Source organism: Neltuma alba, unplaced genomic scaffold (assembly GCF_004799145.2).
Source record: "Neltuma alba isolate B1F8T4 unplaced genomic scaffold, ASM479914v2 tig00003320_pilon, whole genome shotgun sequence".
Classification (NCBI taxonomy): Eukaryota; Viridiplantae; Streptophyta; class Magnoliopsida; order Fabales; family Fabaceae; genus Neltuma; species Neltuma alba.
The window spans coordinates 41,928-69,870 of NW_021633236.1; the positions used below are offsets into that span (position 1 = coordinate 41,928).

The 27,943-nt window shown below is 33.9% G+C and overlaps 3 protein-coding genes and 1 pseudogene across 3 annotated transcripts; 3 read left to right on the forward strand and 1 right to left on the reverse strand.

Annotated features, from left to right (window-relative positions):
* Positions 1-788: 788 nt before the first annotated feature.
* Positions 789-2,505, forward strand: LOC114741220 (probable N-acetyltransferase HLS1; annotated as a pseudogene).
* A 624-nt stretch (positions 2,506-3,129) lies between these two features.
* On the reverse strand, positions 3,130-9,463 carry LOC114741213 (protein high chlorophyll fluorescent 107-like). Its single transcript, XM_028929466.1, has 8 exons — positions 8,887-9,463; positions 8,560-8,703; positions 6,959-7,264; positions 6,808-6,867; positions 6,437-6,682; positions 6,048-6,158; positions 5,680-5,856; positions 3,130-3,789 (listed from the first exon to the last, which is right to left on the reverse strand). Exons 1-8 carry the CDS (start codon positions 9,445-9,447, stop codon positions 3,442-3,444), a joined length of 1,953 nt encoding a protein of 650 aa, XP_028785299.1. The 5' UTR covers positions 9,448-9,463; the 3' UTR covers positions 3,130-3,441.
* Positions 9,464-9,864: 401 nt separating this feature from the next.
* Positions 9,865-16,290, forward strand: LOC114741221 (uncharacterized). The gene is made up of 14 exons (XM_028929474.1): positions 9,865-9,964; positions 11,378-11,464; positions 11,534-11,682; positions 11,771-11,819; positions 12,200-12,338; positions 13,104-13,236; positions 13,394-13,463; positions 13,593-13,683; positions 14,262-14,331; positions 14,415-14,510; positions 14,615-14,714; positions 14,908-14,994; positions 15,082-15,173; positions 15,780-16,290. Exons 1-14 carry the CDS (start codon positions 9,865-9,867, stop codon positions 15,909-15,911), a joined length of 1,395 nt encoding a protein of 464 aa, XP_028785307.1. The 3' UTR covers positions 15,912-16,290.
* Positions 16,291-20,450: 4,160 nt separating this feature from the next.
* On the forward strand, positions 20,451-27,028 carry LOC114741215 (ATP-citrate synthase beta chain protein 1-like). The gene is made up of 16 exons (XM_028929468.1): positions 20,451-20,550; positions 20,635-20,740; positions 21,436-21,501; positions 21,591-21,714; positions 22,137-22,271; positions 23,131-23,191; positions 23,286-23,362; positions 23,473-23,616; positions 23,829-23,945; positions 24,053-24,185; positions 24,287-24,414; positions 24,535-24,640; positions 24,887-24,963; positions 25,069-25,139; positions 25,347-25,631; positions 26,913-27,028. The coding sequence occupies exons 1-16, from the start codon at positions 20,451-20,453 to the stop codon at positions 26,986-26,988; spliced, it is 1,806 nt and encodes a 601-aa protein (XP_028785301.1). The 3' UTR covers positions 26,989-27,028.
* The last annotated feature ends 915 nt before the right edge of the window (positions 27,029-27,943 follow it).

Here is a 27,943-nt window from a genome sequence, read left to right on the forward strand (position 1 = left end):
GCTTATTGGCTACTGCTTGATAAAAATAACTAAGAACACCTTCTAGTTGATCTTGATGTCACATAACAAAGACAAGAGGGACTATTTTTTCTATGGTACCTTAAACTTAATACTATATTCAGTACTAAATATAAGATTTAATTTGTAGTGAATGATAAAAGAAAATGTTAAAATTACGTAAATAGTTATCCCTTAAACATGGGAATCTCGATTGAGATTGAAGTGTATGTTTTTTAATCAAGTTCTCTTCGATACGTATTTCATTGCGACTCAGCTCAGATAATTGAATGGTATTTTGAAATTATGGTCTAGCCAGGTCGGAGCTTAACCCCTGTGACTGAAAAAAAAGTTAGAATCAAGTTTTTAACTAAGCCTATTTGAGTAAATAGGTTAAACTTATATATCTAAAACTTACCTGTTTATATGTTTATATCAATCACACACACACACACACAAATTGAGACCGGACATGAAAGCTAGGTTGATGCTATTCTTTCAACGTAATCATCAATGTGAACACTGAACAGCATGGGAAAAATAATAAGAAAAAAAAAAACACAGAGATATTACTGTGAGAGGACACAACCACACACAACAATGTGAACACTGGACAAGAAAGGCTTGAGAAAAAAGATCACAAATCCTCTTAATCCTTCGCCATATAATGTTTATATTCAAAGTATACATTGTGAGAATGCTCAACCCTACAAGTGTGTAAGTGTGTGTGTGTGTGTGTGTCTGTAAAAGGGTGCAATAGTAGGAAGGCAAGGGACCAAAATAAGAAAGAAATGGTGAAGGAGAGCATAGAGAGAAAGGTTCTCATTAGAGAATTAGACAAAGAAAGAGATATTACACAAGTGGGGAAGCTTGAGACGAATATTGAAATTCCAAATGATGTCACCAACATGAACATGATGGCTCATCCTTTATCTAGGATTACGTTCTATCCCCTTCACGTTATGTTGGTATGCGTTACTGACTTGGGCTTAATTTCAACAATACATAACTTGTTTTTCAAATGTTTATACATTGGTGATTTCGTTGTATTTGCTGGAAAATGACATGCAGGTTGCTGAACTGCTTGAAAGTGGAGAGCTTGTGGGAGTGGTAAGGGGAGGCATTAAGAGTGTGGCCACTCATTCCACTTCAATCTTGAAGATGAGTTCTACGCTAGGACTTAGAGTTTCTCCGCTTAATAGGTAATATTAACTTTTATTCGTCGTACTTTATTTGCTTTTTAGATTTTTTTTTTTATCAAAAACTATGTTGCATTTTCTTATCCAAAATCTAGTCGGTTGTCTTAATTCAATGATTTGGAAATGGATTTGACCCAATGACTAACATATATAATGTACAACATAGTCATGATTTTTTACCTCAGAAGATTTGATTTCTGCTCTAAACTATATCAGGACTAATTCCACAAATAACTTTATCTTAAAAGGTTGAGTCTTTTTTGAAAATTGTATGTGTAATCAATTTTATTTATACTTTATTTTTTAATATTATTTGTGATAAACCTAGTTGTCCTCTCTTTATTCATGGCCTATTCTACAAAGAGTTATGTCTTAGAAACTACGTCTGTTGAGATTTATTAAATTTAGTTTTGCTTTAGAGAAAGCTGAATAAAATGTCTCTTATTTAGGAGAAAAGGCATTGGACTGAAACTTATCAGATCAGTTGAAGAATGGATGGTGAGAAATGGAGCTGAGTACACATTACTAGCCACTGAGAAGAAAAATGAAACTTCCAGAAACCAATTCACAAAGAAATGCAACTACTTCAACCTAAGCTCATTAGTCATCTTTGTCCAACCCACAAGTTCTTCACCATCACCACCAAAAAAATATATCTCAGTGACAGATATAAAAATAGACAAGTTGCAGATAGATCATGCAGTTTCTCTCTACAGAAAAAGCTTCAAGACCAAAGACATGTTCCCCACAGACACTGAATCTATTTTGAAGGAGAAGCTAAGCCTAGGAACTTGGGTTTGTTACTACCAAGATGAAGGCTGGTTCAATGGAAGCCCAAGCACTAACTGGATCATCTTCAGCATATGGAACAATGCCAATGATTGTGAAGCGAATTATAAGCTTCATCATCATAATCATTCACTTGGCTTTCTGCATGATACTCTGAATCATGCGAGAGAAAATCTTGCCGTGTCCGAGAATGTTATTGAGTGGTGCTTCACTGTCTAGACCTTCTGGTTTTCACTTCATTTATGGACTACATGGAGAAGGCGAGAATCTTGGGGAGCTCATGGAATCCATTTGCAGGTTCACTTCAAGGTTGGCAGAGAAAATGAAGGGATGCAAAGTGATTGTGACGGAGCTAGGTTTGGCTGATCCTCTTGTAAACATTGTTCCTCATACTGCTTCTATGTCATGTATTGAGGATCTTTGGTACGTCAAAAGAAATTCAGACCATAGGGGTCAGAATGAAGAACTGCTCATCAAGGGACAAATGGGGAACATGTTTGTGGATCCCAGAGAGTTTTAGGGTCCAATACTACTATTGTCCTCATGAACATTATAATGTTAACAATTAGTTGTCTCACTTTATGCTCCCTTCTCATGAACTTCAGATATGAAACAATGGTCTTATAATATTCCCAAGGAAAACATCGGAAAATACCAAGGGTATACTTCATTAAATTTTATAGTAATGTTGCGACAAATTTCCAAGTAGGGTTTCATTATATCCTATAAAATTTCATCACATTGTCGGATAGGCCGAAAACCAGTGTTCATATCAACATAACGATATATAGTAAAACAACTGTTAACATGCCACACAAATTAGAATTAATTCAGACTTTAAAAAGTGTTTCATGTGAGTTAATGTGAAAATTTTCATAATAGATAAAGTTGAATTATACAAATATATAGGTAAATAGACAACAAACCCTGTGTCTATGATAGAATTGATGAAAGAGTTGAACTTGTGCAGGAAAAAAGAAAAAGGTCGGCAAAAATGGGCTTATCAGCAAGGTGGGGAGCTCAGAATCCCAAGATGAAAGATTCCCCCAGGTCTTGACCGTCTAAACAAGTGGCATTAGAATCTAGTTATGACAAAAATTTATGTTTTGGAAGATTTTACGGTTTAAGCATCAAGAGTACATCGAAAATACAACAGTCAAGCAATATATCATAAGCCTTTTCCTCCCATTGCTAAATTATACCTCTCCAGTTCAGATAGCTATGTAAACCAAATCAATAAATTTGGAACTGCTTTATTCTAACTATATTTCATGTAGGAATATTTAAGTACAATCATTTTGATGACAATAATTCTTTGGTATCTTTACAGGTGGTTTCTTATGATGCTCTGTTTTCACCAGAAGGTAGACATGTACAATTCTATGGCCTGTTTCGCATCACACAAATCTGTAGTGCTCAAAGCCAATCCTAAAATATAATACACTATGCTGTGATGTTAAGCCTTTGACGGCCTGTTGTTTGATGATCTCCATATTCTTCTTGGAGACGTACTTCTTCTGGAGAAAGAATTTCTAGGCGTTTCCAGCAGATCGTCGAGTTTGGAAGTATCTAGGGACAACCTCTCCATAACAAAAGCATCTACATTGAAACCACTTTCACCATCCACATCAGTATTGTCAATGGAGCTAGGAGATGGGGTAGTTGACTCTGAATCAGCATTGTTATCATTTGTTCTGTACAAATTCTGGTCCAATTTTAGGAGCCTCTTCAAACTGTCGATGGCAGGGTCTATAATGTCTAAGAATCCCATAACCCACGAAGCATCATCAACAACTTCGGTTCGCTGTTGCATGAAAAAAAAGTTAGCCTTTCTCATTGAGTTGAGCAGAGAAAACCCACGCCTCAAGACTACTATGCTATTTTAAGCTTTTGCATCTCGTTTCACCTTTTTTTTTTTAAAAAAAAAGAAAACATACATTACGAAGCATAGAGTCGGGAAAACGGGCCGAGCCCGTCGGGCCGGCCCTTTTAGGCCCTGAAATTATGAGGGCCGGGCTTGATATTTTTCTCTTAAAATGAAACATAAGCCCTGGAGGGCTGGCCCTGGAGGGCCGAGGGCTTAAAAGGGCCGGCCCTGGAGGGCCACGGGCCGGCCCTTTTAAGCCCTTTTATATTTTTTTTATTTTTAAAATTTTTTTATATAAGATTAATGTTATTAATTTTTACATTGTTAATAATATTTCAAATATTTAGTTATTATTATCATTTTAAAAGTAAATTTAGTTTTAAATAATAATTTATCCAATTAAATTTTTAAAAAATGGGTTAATTTGGACTTTAATAATGATTTGATTTATATTATATGCGTTGATATTTTTAAACTATATATATATTTGATAATAGAATATTTTTATACTTATATAACTTGTGATTCTATAATTTGAATTAGAAATTCATGAGTTTTAACAGCAATGTTTCTCACATTAAAGTAAAAAAATAGTTAGATTGCAAAATTTAAAATTAAAATTCTTATAAAGAAGAAAAACTTGATATTTTTGTTACGAAAGAAAAATATACTTATGAAGAAAAGTAATTAATTATAGTGATGATGAAGTTTCAAAAGATTAATAATAGTGTTTATTTATTGCACAATTGCATTATAGATAAAACTTTTAGATGTTGTTATCTTGTTAATGAATGTTTTAGATGTTCTTAGATGTTGATGAATATTTATATATGATGATATTTTATATGTGACTTAATTTTATTCATATTTATGTCTTTTATTAATAATTTCATTGATTTATTTTTATAAAAAATATGATAAATATAAAAAATAGTATTTTTTCTTAAACGAGCCAAAAGCCCGCGGGCCGGCCCTGGCCCTGTAGCTTAAGGGCCGGGCCTAGCAAATTGGGGTATTTTTAAAATTCCAGCCCTGGAGGGCCGGCCCTTTTAAGCCCGCCAGCCCTGAAGGGCCGGCCCTGGAGGGTCGGGCCGGCCCTGATTCCCGGCTCTAACGAAGCAAATATAATGATTGAATAATAGTATAGCAAAATGTAAGTCCTAAGGTTCGGTAATAGTATGGTGTGATAAATGCATAGAAAGTTCAACACTAAACCCCGGAAAATGAGATACAGTTGCATGTAGTAGTATACTCTATCCAGTCCTACTTATAGGACTCTTGAATGAATTACATAGATTAAGAAAGGAAGTTAAAATTATTTGATGTAATTTGATTTTTATTGTCATAACATCTGAAAATTACCTTTCATTTGGACAGTGTATGCAGCTCTTTTCCTTAGCACATTAAGTCAATTCATTCTTCCTTAGCATATGATAACCGCTTCATAAATTTTGCGAAGGGTCATGTCTTAAGTATCATTTTTGTAAAAGGTCAAGCAGCCAAACTCAATTTGAAGGGTAATACTATTGATAATGGATGTATTGCATCTAATATATTGAATATTATGTGAAGATTTAATCCAGTTGGATTTGGATATATTCACTCTGATACTTATTGTAAGGCACTTCTAACTACCTCTGGTTAAGTAATTAATTTTGTTAGACAATAGAATAAACTTTTTATTTTACCCATATTTATAGAAAAATTTTCAAATTTGTATTATATTTTCTCTCATAGTTAATAAATCAAAATCAAAGTGACGGGTCATCAGGTCTATTTCATATTATTGTGGGCCATGTATGCTTAAAAATTTATCCAGGAAGTTACCTGCTGAAAATAGAGATCACGAATCTCTTCAGCACGCACAGAATTTCCTTGCTGTTCCTCCAATGATGCCCAAGTCATCCATGTCACAAAACTCTGAGAATTTATACTTAATGAGGATCTAAATAATCTGCGAGCGGCTGAAAGATTACCAGCCCTCTGCTCCAGAACACCCCAAGCCTGCATTGGAAGGCAGCAGCAATATAAGTCTGCTTTTTTATAAAGGGTGAGACAACAGGAGTACTCTCCGCTGGCAACAAAGACTAAACTTCCTTAGACAGTGAGGGCAAATAGTAGACCTCTCCCAATTAGACAACAATAAGTAGTCCCAACATACTGATAATTCGGATGAATCAAAAGTCATTTATTACCTGTAGACATCGGGCAGCACTTTCACTGGTTGAATCAATTGATAAGGCTTTTTGGTATAATTCTCTAGCTGTATTCAAGTTTCCTTCCTTCCACTCCATCCAACCCCAAGCCTGCATATTCTCAAACTTTACAATTAATATAATGCTTAAAACTTCAATATGAACCTAGAGGAAGACAATAAACAGTGTCATGCCGAAATTCGTCATAAATGAACTTACTAACTATTGGAAACATTATTGGATCTCCTAGTAGGTTATTAATCGGCAGCAAAAGGACAAAGACAGAATTCGCTATTGCAAGCTCACTAACCAACAGATCATATAGAGAAGACAAATTACAGCAACAAAATGTTCTAAGTTGGAAAGATCCTCAGGGAGATATTTCTTACAATCCAGACTGGCTGATGCTTTGGGTTCAATTCAGAGGCTCTCCTGAACAATACCCGAGCAAGATTTGCAGTTGAGTTTTTGTATTCCAGTAATGCAAGAGACTGAAGGAGAACAGCGTCCCTAGGATTTAGAGCATGGCCTATCTTTAGAAGTTTTCTTCCCTTGTCAACGTTGCCTATACTAGCTTCAAAAATGCCCCATACATGCCAAGCGAACCTATTTTTGGGACTTGCATTTACTGCATTCTGTTAATTGGACAACAAAGAAAGGAAATAAGGATAGAAATTAATCAATGCAACTAACGAAGACTAACATGTATAAGTCTTCCAATTTCAACAAGCCGGCCAAAATTGGCAATATCATATATCACCTCAAACAATTGCCTAGCAGCACGATTGTTTTCCTGTTGCATCTCCAATTGTGCCCAAGCCTAAATCAGAAAGAATTAAAACATTTAGATATGTTTGCAAGAACCACACATTTAGAATCCATTACGAACTTACGGGACAATCAAGACTTACAAGCCAACTAGCACAGCTTTTAGGGTTGCACTTAGTGGCCTGCTTAAATAAATACCGAGCCTGCTGATTCCGGTTTGCCCTAGCTTCTAGCAATGCAAGCGTTTGGTATATGTACTCATTTGGTCCACAATGTTTAAGACCTTTGGCTAGTAGATTCCTTGCCTTCTTTATGTTTCCCTGTTTCAGCTCTAGAACAGCCCATCCATGCCAAGCCGCAACATGCCTCTTATCAGCAACTGTGGCAGCATCAAATAACTCTCTAGCTCTCCTGGTATTACCCATTTTCTTTTCAAGAACAGCCCAGCACTGTTTTAAGAATTTTTCCAGTGTCAACTTCAGTATAAGTAAAATAAATTCAATATATCATAGTACTAGGAGCAGTCACTCCTTATGCCAACTGATGAACTACTCCAACTGTGAGGTTCAATTAAGTTTCATCCTGAAAGATATTGGTATGCCAGTAATTAATCATAGGCATATATATATGCCTTAGAAAAAGCAACATTCTAGGTAAAATTAAAAAAAATGTATGGCTGCTGGATGCAAGTAATTATTGTACGAGGATAATCTAGACTTAGCCATGGCCATAACCATGAATCTTTGGCTAGTAACTCAGCGATATTCTTGAAGATGAGGGCATATGAACTTTCATTATCAGCCTTGATGATGGAGAGAAAAATCAAGAAAGAAATGTATCTTAATTTCCACGTCCGTTTAGACCCCCTGAACTACTGCGTAGGAACAGCAAAAACTGCAACGCATGCACATAATTTTGAAATCCCACCTTTCTTTTTTCTTTTTCTTCTATTTATTTTTCACGTTCAAAACTCTTTGCACGGGCATAATAAGGGCAGTATCAAGTCAAATTCCAAAAAGATACATAGGCATTTCTCAGGGCATAAGCTCCAAGAAGTCCCAAATTTACACAAGAAAATGTGACCCAATATTAGAGGTGTTCGTGAGTTACGATGGCTGGAGGGTGGGGGTAAGTACTTGGTCCAACTTCATGGGCGTAGGCCCATGCCTAACATCTGGAAAAGAAAAATTTACCTTACGGCTCCAGCTAGTAGACTGGGCCTAGACAGGCCCAACAAAATAATTCACCTATTTCTTCGCTCTTTAAATTTCATATTATACATTTTTCCTTATATTTTATTCCATTACGTCTCGCATTTTATTCTTCAGTTTATAAACTGGATAAGGTTAATAACTAAAAAGAAAATGAAAAATGTGGCCATTCTGGCAAAGTGCACTTACTTTCGAAAGGAATTTTTTTTCAAGGAAAAAGGTTACCGAAGTTACTGTTCAAACATTATTTTACAGATCATTGTCAAATTTACTCGAGGAAATTTTTCCTTAGGGGAAAAAAAAAATTAAGTAGACTCATATTTATATGCAAATAAACAAGGGCCATGCACTACCCTTATGAATTGAAAGCACTACTTGCCCTTTCATGATAAATGTAACTTGATAAGTTCAGATGAATGTAAATTTGAGCTTAAGTCGAAGCTGAACACTCCTAAAACTATTTTAGTATTTTGGCCCAAACCCACAAACAAGTATACCCATGATCACAATGCAAAAACAAAATTTAGGGCTACCTGCCAAATGTAGGCATTTTCCCCTTGAGTAGCCTGGCAACCCTTCTCGTATATTTCTCTGGCCTGAGTTGCTTTCGATTGCTTGCTCAAAATTTTCCCCAGCGCCACATACGGTCGACCATCTTCTGGCCAATATTCTATGCACTTTTTCAAGATTCAAACGAAACCAAAAATGAGAAATAATCCACCAAATTGGCAAATCACTAGCGAGGAGCCGAGGGCAAAACTTAGATACAACTTAACACCATTCAACTCACACAATCTAAGCAAAAACTTTGTTTTAATCCCTTTTACGGACAGATTCACCCCAAAAAAAAGGGGCCGTACCTTCTGAAGCACTGCTTCTGCTTCTTCATATCGAAAATTCCTTGCCAAAACCTTCGCACGGTATAATGCTAAATCCAAATTCACAATAAGTAGCTTCTCTTTAGAGTCCGATTCGACCCTCACCGGCTCAAACATCGGCATCTTCTTCGCAAATTCCTTAAGCCCCGCATCGATCGCCGAAGCCTTTCCTTCGGATTCCTCCACCTGCCGCCCCTCTTCATCGTCGGAAAACTCCTTCACCGGCCGGCGAACTACCAGCACACTATCCTCCGTTGTGACAGTATTGGGTGAATTCGCTTGGCTGGATACAACGCCGTCCAACGGTTGAGTAGAAATGGACTTCTTCGCGAGCACTGTGGCGGATGATGAGTCCCTGAGGGAACATTGTGGATTCACAGCGATATGGTGGGAAGGTGAGGAGTGGAGGGGTAAAATGAGTAATTTGAATTTGAGCTTAAAGAGATGGTTAGGGTTCTGAGAGTGAGTAAAGATCGTGAAGTTGGAAGAACAAGAAGTGGAAGAAGAAGAAGATGAAGAAGAAGACAGAAGGAAGGAATTCATTTCTGGGTTAACTGATTAAACTGTTTTTGATTTTACATGCACAGAAAATGCGAGGCGGAATGCGGAGGAAGAAGAGACCTTGTACAATTACTTAAATAGCCCTCTATTTTTCCCACTGCTTATTATTTTTATTCAATTATTTTACGTCCATTATAATTTCATTCTAATTTTAATAATAGGCTTAATCCAAAAAGAAAATATGAGTAAAGTGATAATAGAATATTTGACACTTGTTTGATTATTATGAAAATTTTTTGATATATTTTAATTTGATTATTATGTAATTAACATAAGGGGAAAACTTAATGCTAATTATGACAGGCAGTCTAGACATATCAGTGATCACTAATGCCGGTAGGGTAGTTGAGTAATTACGCATAAGATGAGTCACTGGTCAAAAATGAACCACGTGGTCACATGACTTATGTGGCTGAGGCTTCATCCAAAAAGCAGATTTTTCTGACACGTGGACACTCTTCATTGGAAATTAGCTTCAGATTTCATGATATGGTAACAAGTAACTTTATCGCAAGAGGACCCTGTACATAACTATATATTCATGGACCCGTTGAGCAAAAACCTCTATGGCTGGTGCCAAAGGGGGGGGGGGAAAGAGAGTAAAAACCTCTCTGGAGGAAACGAAATCCATTTTGAAACCAATAAAAATGGGTCAAAGACTAATAACCCACAAAGCTACTCAAATTCTATTATTGATATAAGAATCTTACTGATTGATAGTTTATAAATATTTTTATAAGCGTTTTTTGAATTTGAAAACATGTCTTGGCTTCTAATTATGATGAGTCCCTGAGATCTAATTTATCTGAAAATTTTAAAAAAATCTTTTTATAAAACATTATTGAAAACTATTCATTTCAATCTTAAATATAGGAATGTTTTTCAACCCTTTCATTTGGTTATAATATTTATAAGACTCTTTACAAGTCAAAGGCAAAAAATTTATGAAGTATGATGTAATATTTATTAGTCATTATACAATATAATCCTATTCAATTAATGTGTTAATAGGTGATGAAATATAGTCTACTAATCATATCATTTTTCAAATAAAGTAAATGAGGATAGTTTTAGAAAAATTACTCAAAAAGGAAAATTTGTAACATTGAATATGATAGTCTGCATTTTTAATTATGCATAATTCTTTGGGATTATGTGTGGATATCTTCTCCCAACTTGAGTGATTAGAAATCCCCATAAATTTCTACATTTATCCCAATAATTTCCTCATAGTTCATTTTTGTCAATTATGTTTTATACAAATTGGTCTTCTACACGTAAACTAAATTTAAGAAATTATTTGCATATAACTCAAAATTTAAATGTATTATATATATAAAATAAAGTTTGAAGGGTATATGGCCAATAATACATTACATTTTATCAGCTAAGATAGTCAGTAAATTGTTGGCATGGAAGTTACCTGTATATGAATTTAGAAGCCTAGACTTTGGAGTAATTTTTTTTTCAAAGAGTTTTTTGCCAAAATTTTTTTTAAAAAGAGATTTAAATGTGAGAGAATTTATTTGCATATATCTCAAAGTTCAGGGGCCTTTTGTGTAATTACTACATTCTCTTCACTTTAGCAGAGAAGTTGGGCTGGGCTCAAAGGTCCATTTCAAAATGGCTGCCCATGTTGCATCGAATCAATCACGTCGCAACCAACAAGTATTGATTCAAGTGAAAGGGAATTGAGTCTTTTAAACATCATATCTTGGGTTTGATTTTTGAGGCGGTATGTATGTAAAAAATACTATTAGGAGATATCCCTGTTACGACGGCTAAGAGATTAGTCTCTTATCGTTTGAGTGGGAGGATTCTCTGGGAACTCAAAAAAAAAAAAATCAATCCCGTCGCAAGATGGTGGTTTATTAACCGCTAAATTCTGTTTATCCGTTAACTCAATGCGAAGCTTTTAGACACCAGCAACTTCAGCTTCTTGGACGCCGTGGTGGCTCTGAGAATCTCCTGCAATACGAAATTTCGACTTCGCCTCAAGGTAATTCTTCGTCTACCTTCTTCTTTCACTCTCTTTCTCTCCTTAATAGCATTGTTTATTATTTTATAGCAACAAAAGTGGATTTGAGAAGCAAGAAATGTATTCAAAATGTTCAGAGCATTGTGAAAAATGTTGGGCTTCCTTCTATATCATCTTCTCCGCTTGAAGCTCTCAAGAGAGGCAACTGGGTGAAGCTTATTTGTGGAGCAAGCTTTGAGGTGTGTGAAGTTAAAGCTCAATCTCATGATTCCCCATCTAGCTCTTTCTCTTTAGTCTCTATTTGTTAAAACCTAACTTGCCTTTCAGGATTTTGTTGATATCAGGAATCTCAGCCTGGTTTACACTCTTGCTGGAGGTAAGAAATGTGTAGCTTCTTTTGAGTGAAGAAATAGAACATATTGATTTTTCATCCGCTTCTTTGTGGAAGTAGCGACTGTTAGTTGTTAATCTTCATTCGTAAAACACATAGAGGGCATATGGTACTCTATCATATGGTACATTTTTTCGGCCCCCTCATAACTAAATTTTGGCATTTTGGATTTTTTTAATTTCATATTTCATACTATATGTTATTTATGATAGGATTTTGAATATTAAAAGTATTAGGATATCTATTAAATAACTAGGATGTTTTACTTTTCACCATTACTCATTTGTGGACCTCGGTAAGTAATATTAATTTAATTTATTTGAGGGTGGCAAAAAAAATAATTTGTTTGAATTATATGGTTGCAGTTGACTGCATTGACTGTGCTGCTGATGCAACGGTGGTCAATGCAGTGACTGAAGGACTTGAGACTGCAAGAGACATTGTAAACCTTCGAAGGCCATGGCTGATGATAAGTGTCAATGATGATAAAGATCTTCACTTTCGTTAAGCCTGGTAAGGAAATTCATTAGCAAGAACAGTATTTAAGTGCTTCAGAGCAAGTCAGACATCTTTGAAACATTAATGCGACATTCAAATGTTCCAACTTTTTCCATGATGAGTCCTAATGAATGTCTTAAATGAAGCATGTAATCCCCCATATGATCATTACATTATAGTTTCACCTCTAATTCCGGGTCATAAGTTCAACCTCAATCTTATAAAAACAATCTACATGCACATAACACATCATTCTTCTCTATTCTCATATTACTATGGATTTAATGAAATTTAGCGTCTGAATCAGGAAATCGATGATAAATATTGAACAACAAATATGTGAAACTTCTCAAATAGAATCTTGTACTTTATTTGAAATATAATTTGATTCAAATAAAACTTTGAATAAGATCTGTAGTGTGCAAATTTCAGATCTGTGACAAAAGTTGGAAAATTCCTGAGCTGAATTTGTCTACTTGCAAAGTATGAGGAGGAAGGTTATTCTTCATTCCAACATCGATCTTCTGGCAGATTGATTTCTGAAATGTAAACTCGGATTTCTCATTTCCATGCATAACCATGACATTAGAACTGACAGCACAGATTATATTAAGTTATGCAATTGTTTAATAGAGCACGATCATCTTTGATGACCTCTATATTTAAAATATTTCCTCAAATGAAGAATGAGCCACCAAACTTAAGTAAAACTATTAATGCACAGCTATGTATCATTTGCTAGCAATGTATAAAGGATCTCTGCAATGTCTTCTCCACAGAATTTGATCAAGAAGACTGTCCAACAGACTGTTCAAGGCCCTGTGAAAATGTGTGCCCTGCTAATGCAATATCATTGCAGGAGAATACAGGACTAGGAAGTACTTATGAAATCCAAATACCAAGAGTATGAGTTCTTTTTTTTTTTTGTTTTTTTTTTAATATACATGATTTAATTCAATTACTGGCAAGTGTGCATTTCTATTTCTATATCTATCTCTGTTTTTTTTCCCAAAAAAAAAATCACACGAGTTCTAAAATGTTCTATTGTAAAAAACATGCAGGATGGAGTTATAACTGAACGCTGCTATGGCTGTGGTCGCTGTTTCCCAGTTTGCCCCTATGATAAAATAAGTGGGATATCTCTGTCAATTTACGATTTTGACCTCATAACTTCATTAATTATTCATTTCTGGTGTGTTGACTGATAATTGCCATCATTTTTGCTCACATGTTCATTTTCCATTTGTCATATTGATGCAGGAGAGGTAACATATGTAAGAGATGCTATTACAACTGCTGATCTCATGAAAAGAGATGATATGGATGCTATAGAAATACATACAAGTGGGAGGTAAGTCGATAACATTAAACTTTTAAGGAAACTATTTTCAATCAGGAGGAGGGTAATAATTTTTCATGATGGCTTTGTTGAAACTTTTGCTTCCTCGTTAATACGAGCACCATCTCAATTTGCTTATACATAGAATGTGATCATTTGCTTAATACCATCCTTTCTTACTCTCTTTATTTTTGTTAAGTTGGAGGGATGGCTTAGTTAGAGATAATAGTAAAAATATTATATGCCTTTATTCAATAGTTTAAACTTTTGAGTTGATATGGTTTTTGGAATAGTGGTTCAGTCATTTTTGGCCCCATCCCCTTGATTAATGTTAAGACTTGGCATAAGGTAGGATAGAATGGTAGGCCAGTGCTTTATCCAAACATAAAAGTCCACTGCGCTCTATTGTAATCTCTTAGGTATCACAATCAAATCATTAAGGTCTCCACTTAAAAACAAAAACGTTTGAGTTAAAATGGTTCTTCATGAGAACAATACAGTATAATATCTCCATAGAAGAAACTGCAAATTTCAAGATTTCATTGTGATGACGTTTTAGAATGCAAGCTAAATTTATGACCTTTCTACAGGCAGACTACACCCTTCAGGGAACTATGGACTGCTCTGGGAGATTCAGTAAAATATATGAAACTAATAGCAGTAAGTATAATCTCCAACCTCTTCTACTATTTAAAGGCCGTAAGCAATGCTTTATTATAATCTCTTAGCCTCCGGGTTTCTAGGTTAGCTTACCAAATGGGGGGAACTCAACAATATCCTCCATGAATGAAATGTTTTCTACCATGAAACCTAATCTTCAATGCTTCAACTTATGTCAGGTATTTCCGTACTTAATTGTGGCCAAAACACAAACAATATGAACAACTTCAAACTGTCATAAGCCAAAGTTTACTTCAATTTCTCTTTTCCTTTTAAACCCAAGTTGGATGGCCGTCCCATGAGTGGCGATATTGGGAGAGAAGCAACTAAGGAGACTGTTGCCTTTGCTGTTCAAATGGCTGATGCAAGAGACAGACCTACTGGTTTGTATGAAAATTCGATTTGGTCCAGGAGAGCATGCTGAGCTTCTTTATGCACAAAACATGGCGATAGTTTTATATTTTCTTTGGTGATCACCAATAAACATGGCAAATGGATATTTTTATAACTCTGCACGACATGAGTAGTCTTTCAAAAGTTTTATTCCCCATGTCATGATAGAGGACTCAATGCCAGGCTTCCTTCAACTGGCTGGTGGAACTAATGCTCACACGATAGATGGGTTGAAGAAAGAAGGCCTTTTCCAAACAACCATTGTTACCAGTAAGTCACATATGCGGCCTCACATTTTCTGCTGCTTCTTTTTGACCATCGCATAACAATTCCTTTTCCCTCATAAATTTTTCGTAGAGAATTCAGATTATGCAACCTCAAGAGCAGGGTCAGCTGATTCATCCCATGCTTTAATCGGTGGTGTAGCTCATGGGGGCTATGCACGTAAGGTTTGTCATTTGCAGTGTACCTAATACTTTATCATCCATTTTATATTTTCAATTGGTTAGACTTACAATTTGTTCACTTTCTGGGTCCATTTGGCTTTTGTCTTTGAAAGTGGTAAGTGCACAAGCTAATTTTTAAAAATAACAAACTCGTTAAACAGTAATTATTTTACCAAGTGATCGAGAGTGTAAAATTGACTAAAATGATGAGACTGTTGTTCTCGAGGACTTACTCTCACATCCATTGATGTTCCATGTTTTAACCAGACTAGATCCCACATTTTTCCACATTATGACTTATGAACAATGCTGCTCATTACACTAGTATTTTATATTAAGTTGATATTGATATTATGACAATTCAAGGACCAGAACAGTTCATTTACTCATCTTCAAACCCTTCTTCAGCATTAGAGTGGGGAAATTGAATCAAGCCAACTTGGTTGGTGAGACATATGCCTGAGATTGGTGTTTGATACAAACGTTTGTTCAAGTCTGACCTATAGACTGTAATTATAAAATTCAAACTCTCTTTGTGGCCAAACCAATGTTCACCCTGTTCAGCTGACATAAAATATAGCTACTGATTGTGCAAAAAACTTTGCTCAGATCGTAGGAAGAGCAATGAGAGCCATGCAATCCCAACATGGTGTAGTTGCTCGTATTGAGGATCATCCACACCATCTCTTGCTGGCTTTTAAGGAAACCCTTGCTTTGGTTGGACCTTTTAAATGTCAATAATCAATGAGCATATCACAAAAATACAAAGAGCACTCGCACCCAAATTCTGTGTTCTGCATACAGTTGGCTACAGGTCGTTTCATGGGGCTACTACGTATATTTTTGATAGGATTGAAAATATGGCCCAAAACCTGGCCCAGAATTTGTTATGTTGTATCTCGTTAGTACAATTCATAAAAGGGAACATCCAAGTGTCAAATATGCAGTTGGAAATTGTAGTTGCAGGCAACAGTTGATTAGATATTGAAGGATAGAAATAGGAATTTCATATGTTATTTAAGTGGCGATCAACTCTTAAATAATGATTTCTGTGAGAAGTTAGCTCAAACGCATTGGCGATGATGCTTATACAAAATGAAGCAATTAGATCTTTAACTAATTGAGATGTTGTGTTTTCATTTCTTTCCAATTCTCTTTCAGAACTATCTCAAAATAAAGTCCCAATCCTTGACAACAACTGAAATGGTTTTATTGAAGAAAGAGATAGAAAGAATGAGGACCTGCTTGTAAGTAGGTCTCTCAACACTTTACATATAATCTCAAATTTCTTCAGGGTTTTTTGTTCTAACCTATATAAATACACATAAAAGGTGCATATCACGTAATTCAAGTGCATGTTTAATTTGGAATCATGCTAGCATAACTATCAAAATGTGGTTTAGATAGGAGCAATTTTGGGTTAATTTTGTCAAAACATGGTTTTGACTTCACTTAACGCGGTTTTTAGAACCTCTTAAAATAATGTTTTTTTGTTTTACAAGATAAAACTCATCTTACATATTCATCTCATATAATACAAAAGTGTTTTTTAAGCTAATTCAAATGGAGATAACTTTTCTTCAAGGCAAAAAAAAAAAAATCCAGATCAAACTAGCTGGTTCAACCAAAAACCGGTAAACTGGTCAGTGGTCTAATTTGGTTTGTGCATTGAATTGATCAAGAGTTGAACTAGTCAAACCAGTGTGAATAGGTGAAAACCGGTGTGAATAGATGATGAATCGTTTTGAATGATTATATTGCTATTTGTTTTTTTTTCCCCTTCTCTCATTGAGCTCCTAATAGTCAATAGACATGAATGAATTTTAATGGTGGGTTTTGTATCAATGATTATTAATTTTAGTTATTGATAAATTGTAAAGAAAAAAAAAGTAAAATTCACAATATTATTGTATTTTGTTATTGTTACAATTAAACTATTATTATATTTTCTTGTATTTTGTTATTAATGATTATTAATGTTGTTGTATCTTGTTATTTTTAACTAAATTATATTATTTTAATATGATCTGTTTGATCCGAGTTGATCTTGATCCGACCAATTATTCTTTACACCACTACCTTTGTCAATTCAATGTTCGGTTTTTTGTTCTTTGCTTTTCTTTTCAATGGATTGAGCAGCTTTTATAAAACTTAATGCCAAAGTGTTATACTGCTATAAGTGGTTTTTTTTTCTTTTTTGGAAAAAAGGAGTTGATATCGAAATATTCATGCTTAAAACTGAATTTTCATTTCAGTCAAAAAACTGAAGCTGTTATTGCCGGGAGTTGAAACAATAATAAATGCAAATGAACATTTTAATAACGTAACTTCTGTTATGTTTAATGTCAATAATTTTGTGAAAAATTAGATTTTGTTTCATACAAATTTACTGTGAAACGATTCTCCTAAAACAAATTGTAATTATAAAAAAACAAGTATTGAAATAGGAAATATCATAAAAAAAGATCTTGAAAATTGAAAAATTGCATACAGGGACTGCTTCACAAAAATTATTATCATTTGCTTATTAATTATTGTCAAAACCTGTATCAATATTGTGATCGGCTCTTATTTGTAATTTTTCTATTTTAAGGTCTTTTTTTATGATTTTTTCATTAAAATATGGCTTATTTATTGCTCAAATACTGATGCTTTAAGGGCTCAAGTCAGTAACTTATTTTCTTTCCGAATTAACTTATGTTAGGATTAGACTTGGATGATTTTTTTTTTTAATCAAGCGGTCTAACTAAAATATAATAAGTCTACAATTTCATTAAAAATGATTCACTTCATTGCAAAAGAAAAAAAAACACACACACACACACACACATTCACATATTAATTGTACATTAATTAAAAATATCATAATATATTTTGCCAACAGCTACATGCAGAATTTTTTTAAAAAATCTTATTCACACCAAAAATGGCTCATTTCTTGCTTATTTAGTCACTCCTTAAGGGCACATAATTCATTCTATTTCATTATTTTTTTAATGAATATTCCGTTTCATTATTAAAGGAGAAGAAATTGGAAGATAAAGACTTGATTTTCTTACTTTAAATGTGAAGGGTCAAAAACCCCTCAATTAAAATTATAAAAATACTTGATACAGAGATTGGGACAAACTACACTTTCCGATCCATGACTAATAAACAATACTCCTCTGATTCTTAATATAAGACCCATTTAACTAATTTAATTAGATTAAGGAAGCTAGGTAAGTTAGTTAATTATAAGAAATGTGACATATTTTTCTTAAAACACCATAATCATCTTTCTTAATACCTCTTCTCCTTCTTTTACTTGATTATGGTTAAGGGAGTATCTATAAAGATAATTTAGAGAAAATTGATAAATATGAGAAATGGGTCTTATATTTAAGATTAAAACCAACTCAACAATTGTGTCCTATATTAAGAACCGGAGGAGTACTTTCTTTCTTTTTTTTTGTAAAATTTTATGTTATATGCTTTGCCAACAATGAAATTGATTAAATATCAGCATAAGATTTTGCATTCTTTTATTTGTTGCCCATTTAGTCATGCTTTAAGGGCACAAAGATTATACTAACGATAAAATTATTAAAATACAACATTTAAATTAGCAATCCAAGGAGACAATCTATGCTTATAATATCATTATTAGAGACACAAAACCTAAAACTAGGAAAAAGTTGAAGCATGGATGATGCTGTTTTGTAAGTAATCTGGATCGATGAACTTTCTCTACAGACAATGAATTCAGTTGAATAGCCGTACGAAGACGAGCAAGGTAAATCGATGCTATATTGATTTTTTTTTTTCTATTGTCAGTTCTATTCGAGACATTATAAAGACATACTCCCTCTACTCTTTTATATAAAACTTAGTTGGCATTGAATTATTATTATCATTTTTTTCAAATTAATTTACCTAATTTATACTTTTATTATATAGTCTAATATAATACCTAGATATCTTAAGAGATTATGTCACATTATTATACTTCACTAATTTATTTGATTTTCTTAATTTATCCAATTCAATTAAATAACTACTCTTCTGATCCTTAATGTAAGACCTAATTTTTGAACTGATTTTAGTTTTAAATATAAGACATATTTCTCATATTTATCAATTTTTTCTAAATCACCCCTATAGATACTTTCTCAATCATAACCAAATAGAAGAGGAAGAGAGGATATTAAAGAAGATGATTATACTGTTTTAGGAAAAACATGTCATATTTCTTATAATTAACTAATTTGCCTAACTTTTTTAATCTAATCAAATTAGTTAAATAGGTCTTATGTTAAAAACCGAAGGAGAATTATATTAAGGAATCAAGAGGTTATTAGTAAGTCTTGGAATCTAATTGAATAATTATTCAATATGTCAAAGATTGTTTTGGATTCTTTTTTTGCCCAGATATTTCAATCATAAGGTTTTTCTCCACTTTCCTGCCCCTCCACTTCTATATGAACTGTTAGACTAAAGTTTGAGCATTTCAGATTTAATATTTTATAAAATATTAAATCTGAATTATTCAAATTTCAATTTAAATATTGGGATGGGAAGTGAAAAAGAAGTGGAGAGAAAGAGAACTGGAAATAAGCCCATTCCCTCTAGGGAATTTATTCTCGCGAAGTGATATGTTGCTTGAAACAATTAATTAATATTTTAAGGTGAGACACCCAAAAAAAATTTAATTAATAGATATTGATCTGTCTCAGCTTATATTAATTTCTTGGCTGTAAAAATAAAGGGCAGACTACCTAGTTGGCGGGCAGGAAGGGGAAAAAAAAGAAGAAAAAGAAGAAGCATACTTACTAAACTTACCATATACAAGAGCCGACCCAAAAAAAAAAAACTTACCACATACAAGGGCTGAAAATCAGTTATAAAGAAGATGGGTACTTGAGAGGAAGTAGATCATATGACATGAAAAGTTAACCTTAAAAATATTTCTAATTTAAGATTTTATTTCATACTATAATTTGAGGTAACTCACATATATAAAAGATAGGTACTTGTGAGGAGGGTAGATCATACGGTATGAAAAAACTATAGAGAAAGACCGAAAAAAAAGACTCAATGAAATTATTGAAAGTGTTGATAAAGCTCGATAACATCATGGGATCCGTGCGGCCAATCCAAGTACTACTTGTTTTAATTTCATGGAAAAGTACATGATCTCCCATGCAGAGTGAACTATGTTTTGTGGATTGTTTGTGCTGTAATCTGGAAATTAACTTACCAAAATATGGCATCAGATTTCTGGGTTTCTTCATCATCATCATGGTCACTGGACAACTGTTCTCTCGCTCAACTCAAGCTTTGTTTTACAACTACAAGCAACTCCCAATCCAGCGGATGCTCGATTTTGATTTCCTTTGTGGTTTGTATCAAACAAGAGAATTATTGAATTGATTGGTTGCTTTCAATAGGAATGGAATTAAAAGTTCCGATTTCATATTTATAGGAAGGGAAACGCCATCAGTTGCTGGGATTATTAGTCCTGCAGGTTCAGAGGGATTTCAGAAGCTCTTTTTTGGTCAGCAGGAAATTGTCGTCCCTGTGCATGCAAGGTAGGTGTTTGTGTTTAATTCCTTAGGCATTTGAAAAAAGAAAAAAAGACACACAAAAAAGGTCTTTGGCAATTGACATGAGACATGGCATCTAATTTTAATAAGTACTCCTCCAGTCCTTAATATATGACCTAATTGTTAAGTAAATTTTAGTCCTCAATATAAGACCTATTTTTTATATTTATTAATTTTTTCTAAATTACCCTTATGGATACTTGCTCAACCATAATGAAGTAAAAGGGGGAGAGAGGATATTAAGAAAGATGATTATGGTGTTTTAAGAAAAAACATATCATCTTTCTTATAATTAACTAACTTACTTATCTTTTTTAATCTAATCAAATTAGTTAAATAGATCTTATATTAAGGATCAGAAGAGTATCATTTTCTTGTTAGAAATCCTCCAATTGGCTTATTTCGTTTAGATAAAATCTATATGCAATATCTAAATATGTTGATATTTCTATTAACAAATACCAATTATGCAAGTAAGCATCAATCTATTAATCACTCGCTTTATTTTTGGTCCCCATGTTGCCTGTATAGATTAGCTGTGGAGAATTGATTTTGTGCTTTTGTGAGATGAACATGTTAGATAAGTTTTGTCTGGTAAAATGCAAAATTACTTACTTTTTTTAAGCTAAACCAAACACCGTCATAATTGTTTCTTAACATTATGTTTGCTTGTTTTGCAGCATTGAAGCAGCTTGTGCTGCACATCCCACTGCCGATGTCTTCATCGATTTTGCATCATTTAGAAGGTTGGCATTCATTAATTCATTACTTTTTTTGGTTTTATTTGGTTTAATTTAATCACATGGGACAATGAAAAACAATGATTTGCTTGCAGTGCTGCTGCATCATCCATGGCTGCTTTGAAGCAGCCAACTATTAGAGTTGTTGCCATTGTTGCTCAAGGTGTTCCTGAGGTGGACACTAAGCAATTGATTAGTTATGCGCAAGCAAACAGTAAGGTGAGAGGAGAAATGAGGAGGAAAAAAACTTACTCCCTCCTATCTACAATACAAGTTTAATTTAATTAATTCGTCAATATTAAAAAATGGTAGTTAATTCATTAAATCTGTTTCAAATTGAATTTTTTTCCAAATTCACCCATGTTAAATAAAGTTGTGTTGGAGAGAGAAAAATATAAAGAGTTATATTTAAGCATTAATTGCATGGACAAAATTGATAAATAAATATTAGATATTCTCCAAATGACTTATATTTTAGACCAAGCCATTCTTTTAGAAACAACTTGTATTCTGAACCGGAAGGAATACATCAATTCAACTAAATAGCTAAAGTTACTAAATAATCTCAAAAAGCTTTGTTCCCCCCCCCCTCTCTTTTTAATTGCTTGCAAAATTAATTTTAGTTCTGATGAATTTGGTAGGTTGTTATTGGCCCTGCCATTGTTGGAGTCATTCAAGCTGGTGCTTTTAAGATTGGTGACAGAGCTGGTACAATTGACAATATTATTCAATGCAAGCTGTACAGGCCTGGATCTGTTGGTTTTGTTTCTAAATCTGTACTTACTTATTCATTTTTCTTATTTTTTACTTTGTGGATTCTTCTTTTGTTAGACAGATAGGTCTTGGTCAAGTTCTTATCTACTATTTCTTTGAAGCTTCCCATGATTCTCACCTGCTTTATGTTAAGGAAATGTGAGATTTGATGGATTTTTGAATAATGTGCACCCCTTACTCTTTGACATGTGATGGAAAATTGGTAGTGTGGGATATTGAGTCTCAAATTGAATAGTATGAGATCCTTAATGGGGTATTTGAGTAGGTTGATTCTCTCACCTCAACAGCTAGTTTTTGGGACAAGTTTTTTCATCCCACTTAGATGGTCATCAATGTGATACTTGGTTTTTCCCCACTTGTGCTGAAGCTTAACACAGAGGTCTGCTTCTATGATTTTAATATCAAAAGTCAGTTTTAGCTTCTTGACATTCATTTTATTCCTTCATCAATCCCATTGTTGATTTCAGAATGGAAATATAAAAGTAACATGATAGTTAAATGAAGAAGCAAAGTATCTACTTTCCACTAGAGAGAAAAACAGTGCATCATATAGCACAATGGTAGTTTACTTGGTTAATTGAAGTCTGCAGCTTTCATAACTGCTTTTTCTGCTTTTATTTAACAAAAAAGATTTAATAATGATGACCATAGCTACTGCACGTATGATATGCTTACATTCCAAAGATCAAATTTTCTTCATCCAATATCAGAGTGCTTAATGGTTTATTATTAACCCATAAGGAATTTTATTAAGTTACTTGATTTGGTTATTAATCGCTGAGCCTGAGCTTCAATATTTATTTCCATTTTGTGATCTATACAATGATGGTTCTCAGAGAAGATATCCTTCATGAACTACAGGGTGGGACGTCCAATGAATTATATAACACAATTGCAAGTGTAACTGATGGAATTTATGAAGGTACTGATGAGGATTCTTCTTTTGTTTTGTTTTGATTTTTTTTAATCCTTTTGCAATTTTTTATGCTCATGTTGAGAGTGTATTTCTGGTATAGCCATTTCCATTGGAGGGAATGCTTTCCCCAGTTCCACACTTTCTGATCATGTATTAAGATTTAACTACATTCCACAGGTAAACTGTTTTTTGTGTTGCAGAATTCTATGGCACACATATTGTGACCACAAGCTGAATAGCTAATTAGAATAAAAGGGAACTTATGTTTATTGTCAATGCAATAACAGGTTAAAATGATTGTTGTACTTGGAGAACTTGGTGGATGTGATGAATATTCCTTAGTGGAAGCCCTAAAACAATGGAAAGTGACCAAACCAGTTGTGACCTGGGTCAATGGAACATGTGCACAAGAAGTACAATTTGGTCATGTTGTATGTCCCTGATCCATCATCTCTGGCACGTGGGTGTTCGGAAGCTCTGAAAAAAAGAACAAGAAGAAGGGAAAAAAAAAAAGAAGCACTTTTTTATTTTATGGAACAAAATTCTTCTCACATATTTATTTCTTACAGCACAAGATCACTTTAAAAAAAAGTTAATATATTAATGAGCATTTCTAATAGTCGATAGAACTCGTGCAAATCAGGGAGACAAAATTGGTGGAGAGATGGAGTCTGCTCAAGCACTAAGGGAAGCAGGGGCTGTTGTTCCCACTTCCTATGAAGCTTTCAAAGATGCAATAAAGGAAACATTTGAGAAATTGGTTAGTTTGCATATTTCTTGAGGTTTTATTTTTCTATATGAAGCTCCAAAGAAGTCTCTAGCTTCCTTGACTACCTGTAATCTTATAGTGGTCTCAACATTTGCTAGCTTGGAGAAGGCAAGATCATACCAGTGAAGGAGTTTACTCCTCCACAGATCCCTGAGGACCTCAACTCTGCAATTAAGAGTGGAAAAGTCCGTGCCCCAACACACATTATTTCCACAATCTCTGATGAAAGGGGTATATATGTTAGGATCCCTCAATGCTTTAACTTGGAACTGAGTTGTTTGGTGCTCAGACTCAATGGTTCGGCTAAATTTCTGATCCAATATTTTCTGCAGGTAAGGAGCAATGCTATGCTGGTGTGCCCATGTCTTTCATTGTTGAAAAGGGCTATGGAGTGGCTGATGTTATCTCTCTTTTGTGGTTCAAACGCAGCCTTCCTCGTTACTGTACAAAATTTATTGAGGTAAGTGAAACAAAACGTTGTTTTCTTGTGAGTCTTGCATTCAGTTACTGCATTTTCAAAGTAAATTACTGATTTCATCTTGTAGCTTCTCTCTTGCTGATGCATTTCACTAATGGTCAGATCTGCATCCTGATGTGTGCTGACCATGGTCCTTGCACCTCTGGCGCTCAAAACACAATAGTAACAGCAAGAGCTGGGAAGGACCTTATTTCCAGTCTTGTATCAGGTAAATATTATGAACACAAGTCCAAAAAGAGAGCTCAATCTCAAAAGACTATCTTATTAAGAAAGAACGTTCACTGACCAATAAACCACACCACAGTTGTAGAGCTCCTAACGTGAAACTCATAAGTCATAACAGCAAATTACATGCATTTGATATTTCTTCTGATTTTTTGGCTGAAACTGATGGATCAAGCAGGATTTTGTTTTGTAATATTGCCATACGATGAGTAATGACCTTATCAAACAGGTTTGCTTACTATTGGTCCACGATTTGGGGGTGCCATTGATGATGCTGCTCGATACTTCAAGGATGCTTGTGACAGGGTATAATTCAAAGTCTTTGCCTGTGAAGCTGGCATGTATCAACTTTGACTATCCAACATGATCTCCCAAAACTCTAACATGCGGTTCTGTACAATGTGATGTCAGGGTCTTCCACCTTGTGAGTTTGTTGAAGACATGAAGAAGAAGGGCATTCGTGTGCCAGGAATTGGGCATAGGTAATGTGATGGAGACTCATAGCATGAGATAGTAAGTCCCACGTCAAGTAATATGAGATGCTTAATGGGTTATTTAAGTGGGTGGGTTCTCATACCATTTGATGTGGGTTTTGGCATCCCATACTATCAAATCTCCATCATAATACGATATTTTTCGTTCCTTCTCTAACTTGCATACTGAAGTTTGGTTCTACTTTGTGGAAAAAGGGTCAAGAATAGGGACAACAAAGATAAGAGAGTAGAGCTTCTGCAGCAATATGCACGCCTGCATTTTCCTTCTGTGAAATACATGGAATATGCAGTTCAAGTTGAAACCTACACACTCTCAAAGGCAAATAACCTGATCCTGAACATAGATGGTGCAATTGGATCTCTCTTTTTGGATCTGCTTGCTGGTTGTGAGATGTTCACCAAGCAAGAGGTTGATGAAATTGTGGAAATTGGCTATCTCAATGGAATCTTTGTGCTGGCTCGCTCTATTGGCCTGATCGGGTAAGTTAAATTTTGTTCTTCCATTTAGTTTTACCATTTTTTTAATTTGTGTTCATATGTGTGTTTTAGGATTAATCAAAAGGAGAAACTAATTTGGATGATAGGAAAAATGGTTAATTTAGATTATAAAATATTGGCCAATAATAATACAATTTTTTTTTTTTGAAACGCGACAAAATGACATATATTAAAATAAGGAGAGTAACAAGTTACTGCAAATAAAACAGCCTATATTGCAAGAATTAAACCTAAGAAACGAGTCTTTAAAAATAACATCAACATTGAGAAATGAAAACCGAAATATGAGGGAAAGTATTTCTTGCGAAGTAATGATTGAGGGTGGCAAATCTGACTTTGGTATTTTAATTAATTACTTCCCCGCACAATATATAGAAAGAGGGGGTTTGGATGATCTGTCCAATGAGCACGTAGAAGTTTATGACATTATATTAAAGTTAAATTAAATTCGACCATGCTCTAAGTTAAGGAGACTAGTAACACATCATTTGAAATCTTGGACTTTTTTGTCCTTTATGTCCTTAAATCTATTAGGGTTCAAACATTCCCATTTCCTTTAGTTGGGAGTGCTCTTTTGGTAAGTCATACTCCCTCTGGTCTTATTATATGATATAAATAACGGAATTATATGGGTAAAAAATTAGTTGAAATTGATTAAAAATAAGAAATGTGTAAGAAAATGTATTTATTTTTCTAAATAGAGTAACTAAGAGAAGAATAAACTGAAAAAAGAGATGAGAAAAAATATGCGGGAAAAATACAAAAGAAATACCTACCAAAAGAGAGAAAATAAAATATAAATTTTAGCCATGATAGTTAACATAAAGAAATGTAATCAATTAGAGTAAAAATTGAAAAAAAAAAATAAAAAAATGAATTAAATTTTCAGACTTACAACAGAAAACAGAGAGAGTAACTTATAAAAAGAACAAATTCCCACCCAAAGAATTGTAAATTATATTAGTGGTTGCCGGCAATCCAAAAGATGATGAGATGCTCTTGGGTTGAAAACGTTTAACCTTATAACATTTGGGTTGTGATTAAGAACATGTTTGGTGCTACTTTAGAATTACCAACAAAATTTCATTTTGATTGTTTTCAACGTGAAACTCAATACACGTTTAACTGAGCATTAAAATTTAAAGCACGTCTTGTTTCAGTCAATTGAATTGATCTCTGATTATTTCTACGAAACTGAAAGTGTACAATTACACAGTAATTAAGGCTTTTGCCCTCATTCATTGTTCTTGGTTGAAATTTCAGGCATACCTTTGACCAAAAGAGACTGAAACAACCACTCTACCGCCACCCATGGGAGGATGTTCTCTACACAAAATAATAAGAGGCTTCTGTGTGGCCATAAGAAATTAAATTGTTCATGCTGCAGCATAATAGCAATCTACTTGGGAATTGAATTCTTGTGCTGCAATATGCAGGAACGATCAATATTTTCTTAAACTGCTAGGAGAATAGTGGCGTGTGGTCTCTGTATAAAGTCATGTGTCTTCTTTTGTTATTTTGATTTATGTATAGACTGGAAAAAGAAACAACTCCCAACTCATTTGAGAGAGAGAGAGAGAGAGATATCTATATATATATATATATATATATATATATATTCTCTTCTTTTATCCTTTTCTGGATGGAGAGTCTGAACTCTCCGGTGGGTTCGAAGGGGAAAAGGCCCATTTATTTTGCAGAGTTCATGCATGTTTGTTTTTGTTATTTCCAAGATGAAACCAAATATAGTTGTCATTAATATAATATAACCAGTCAACTGAGATAACTACTTTTATGTGTAATATTAATCTGTAAATAATTTTCTTTAAAAAAAATTGGATAATATAGTAGTAGTAAGAGTACCGTGCTGCTTCTAGACTCAAACTCCTTAGTTTTAACCATGTTAATTGTCCCAAATTATTGGTTGCTAGAGAATCAAACTAGATTTACCAATAAGTTACGAAATGCATGCTATGATTCTGAAATACTACCTCCGGTATACCAAGAGCTAGTTGACTAATTTGAAGAGATTAAAGAAATAAGTTAAATTAGTTATTTATAATAAATATGTGTTGTCTTTCTTAAAATATCCTTACTAATCAAATTTATTGACTAGAACTGTCATTATTAGAAGGGCTACCTTGAGAAAAAATACATAAATATGAAAGACAAAGTGGATTAAAGTCTTATAATTAGGACCAAAATAAAAGTCAAATGAAATCTTATATTAAGGACCAGAAGTAATATAATTTTTTAATTTATTCAGAAGTAATTCATGGGATCATGTACTTTTT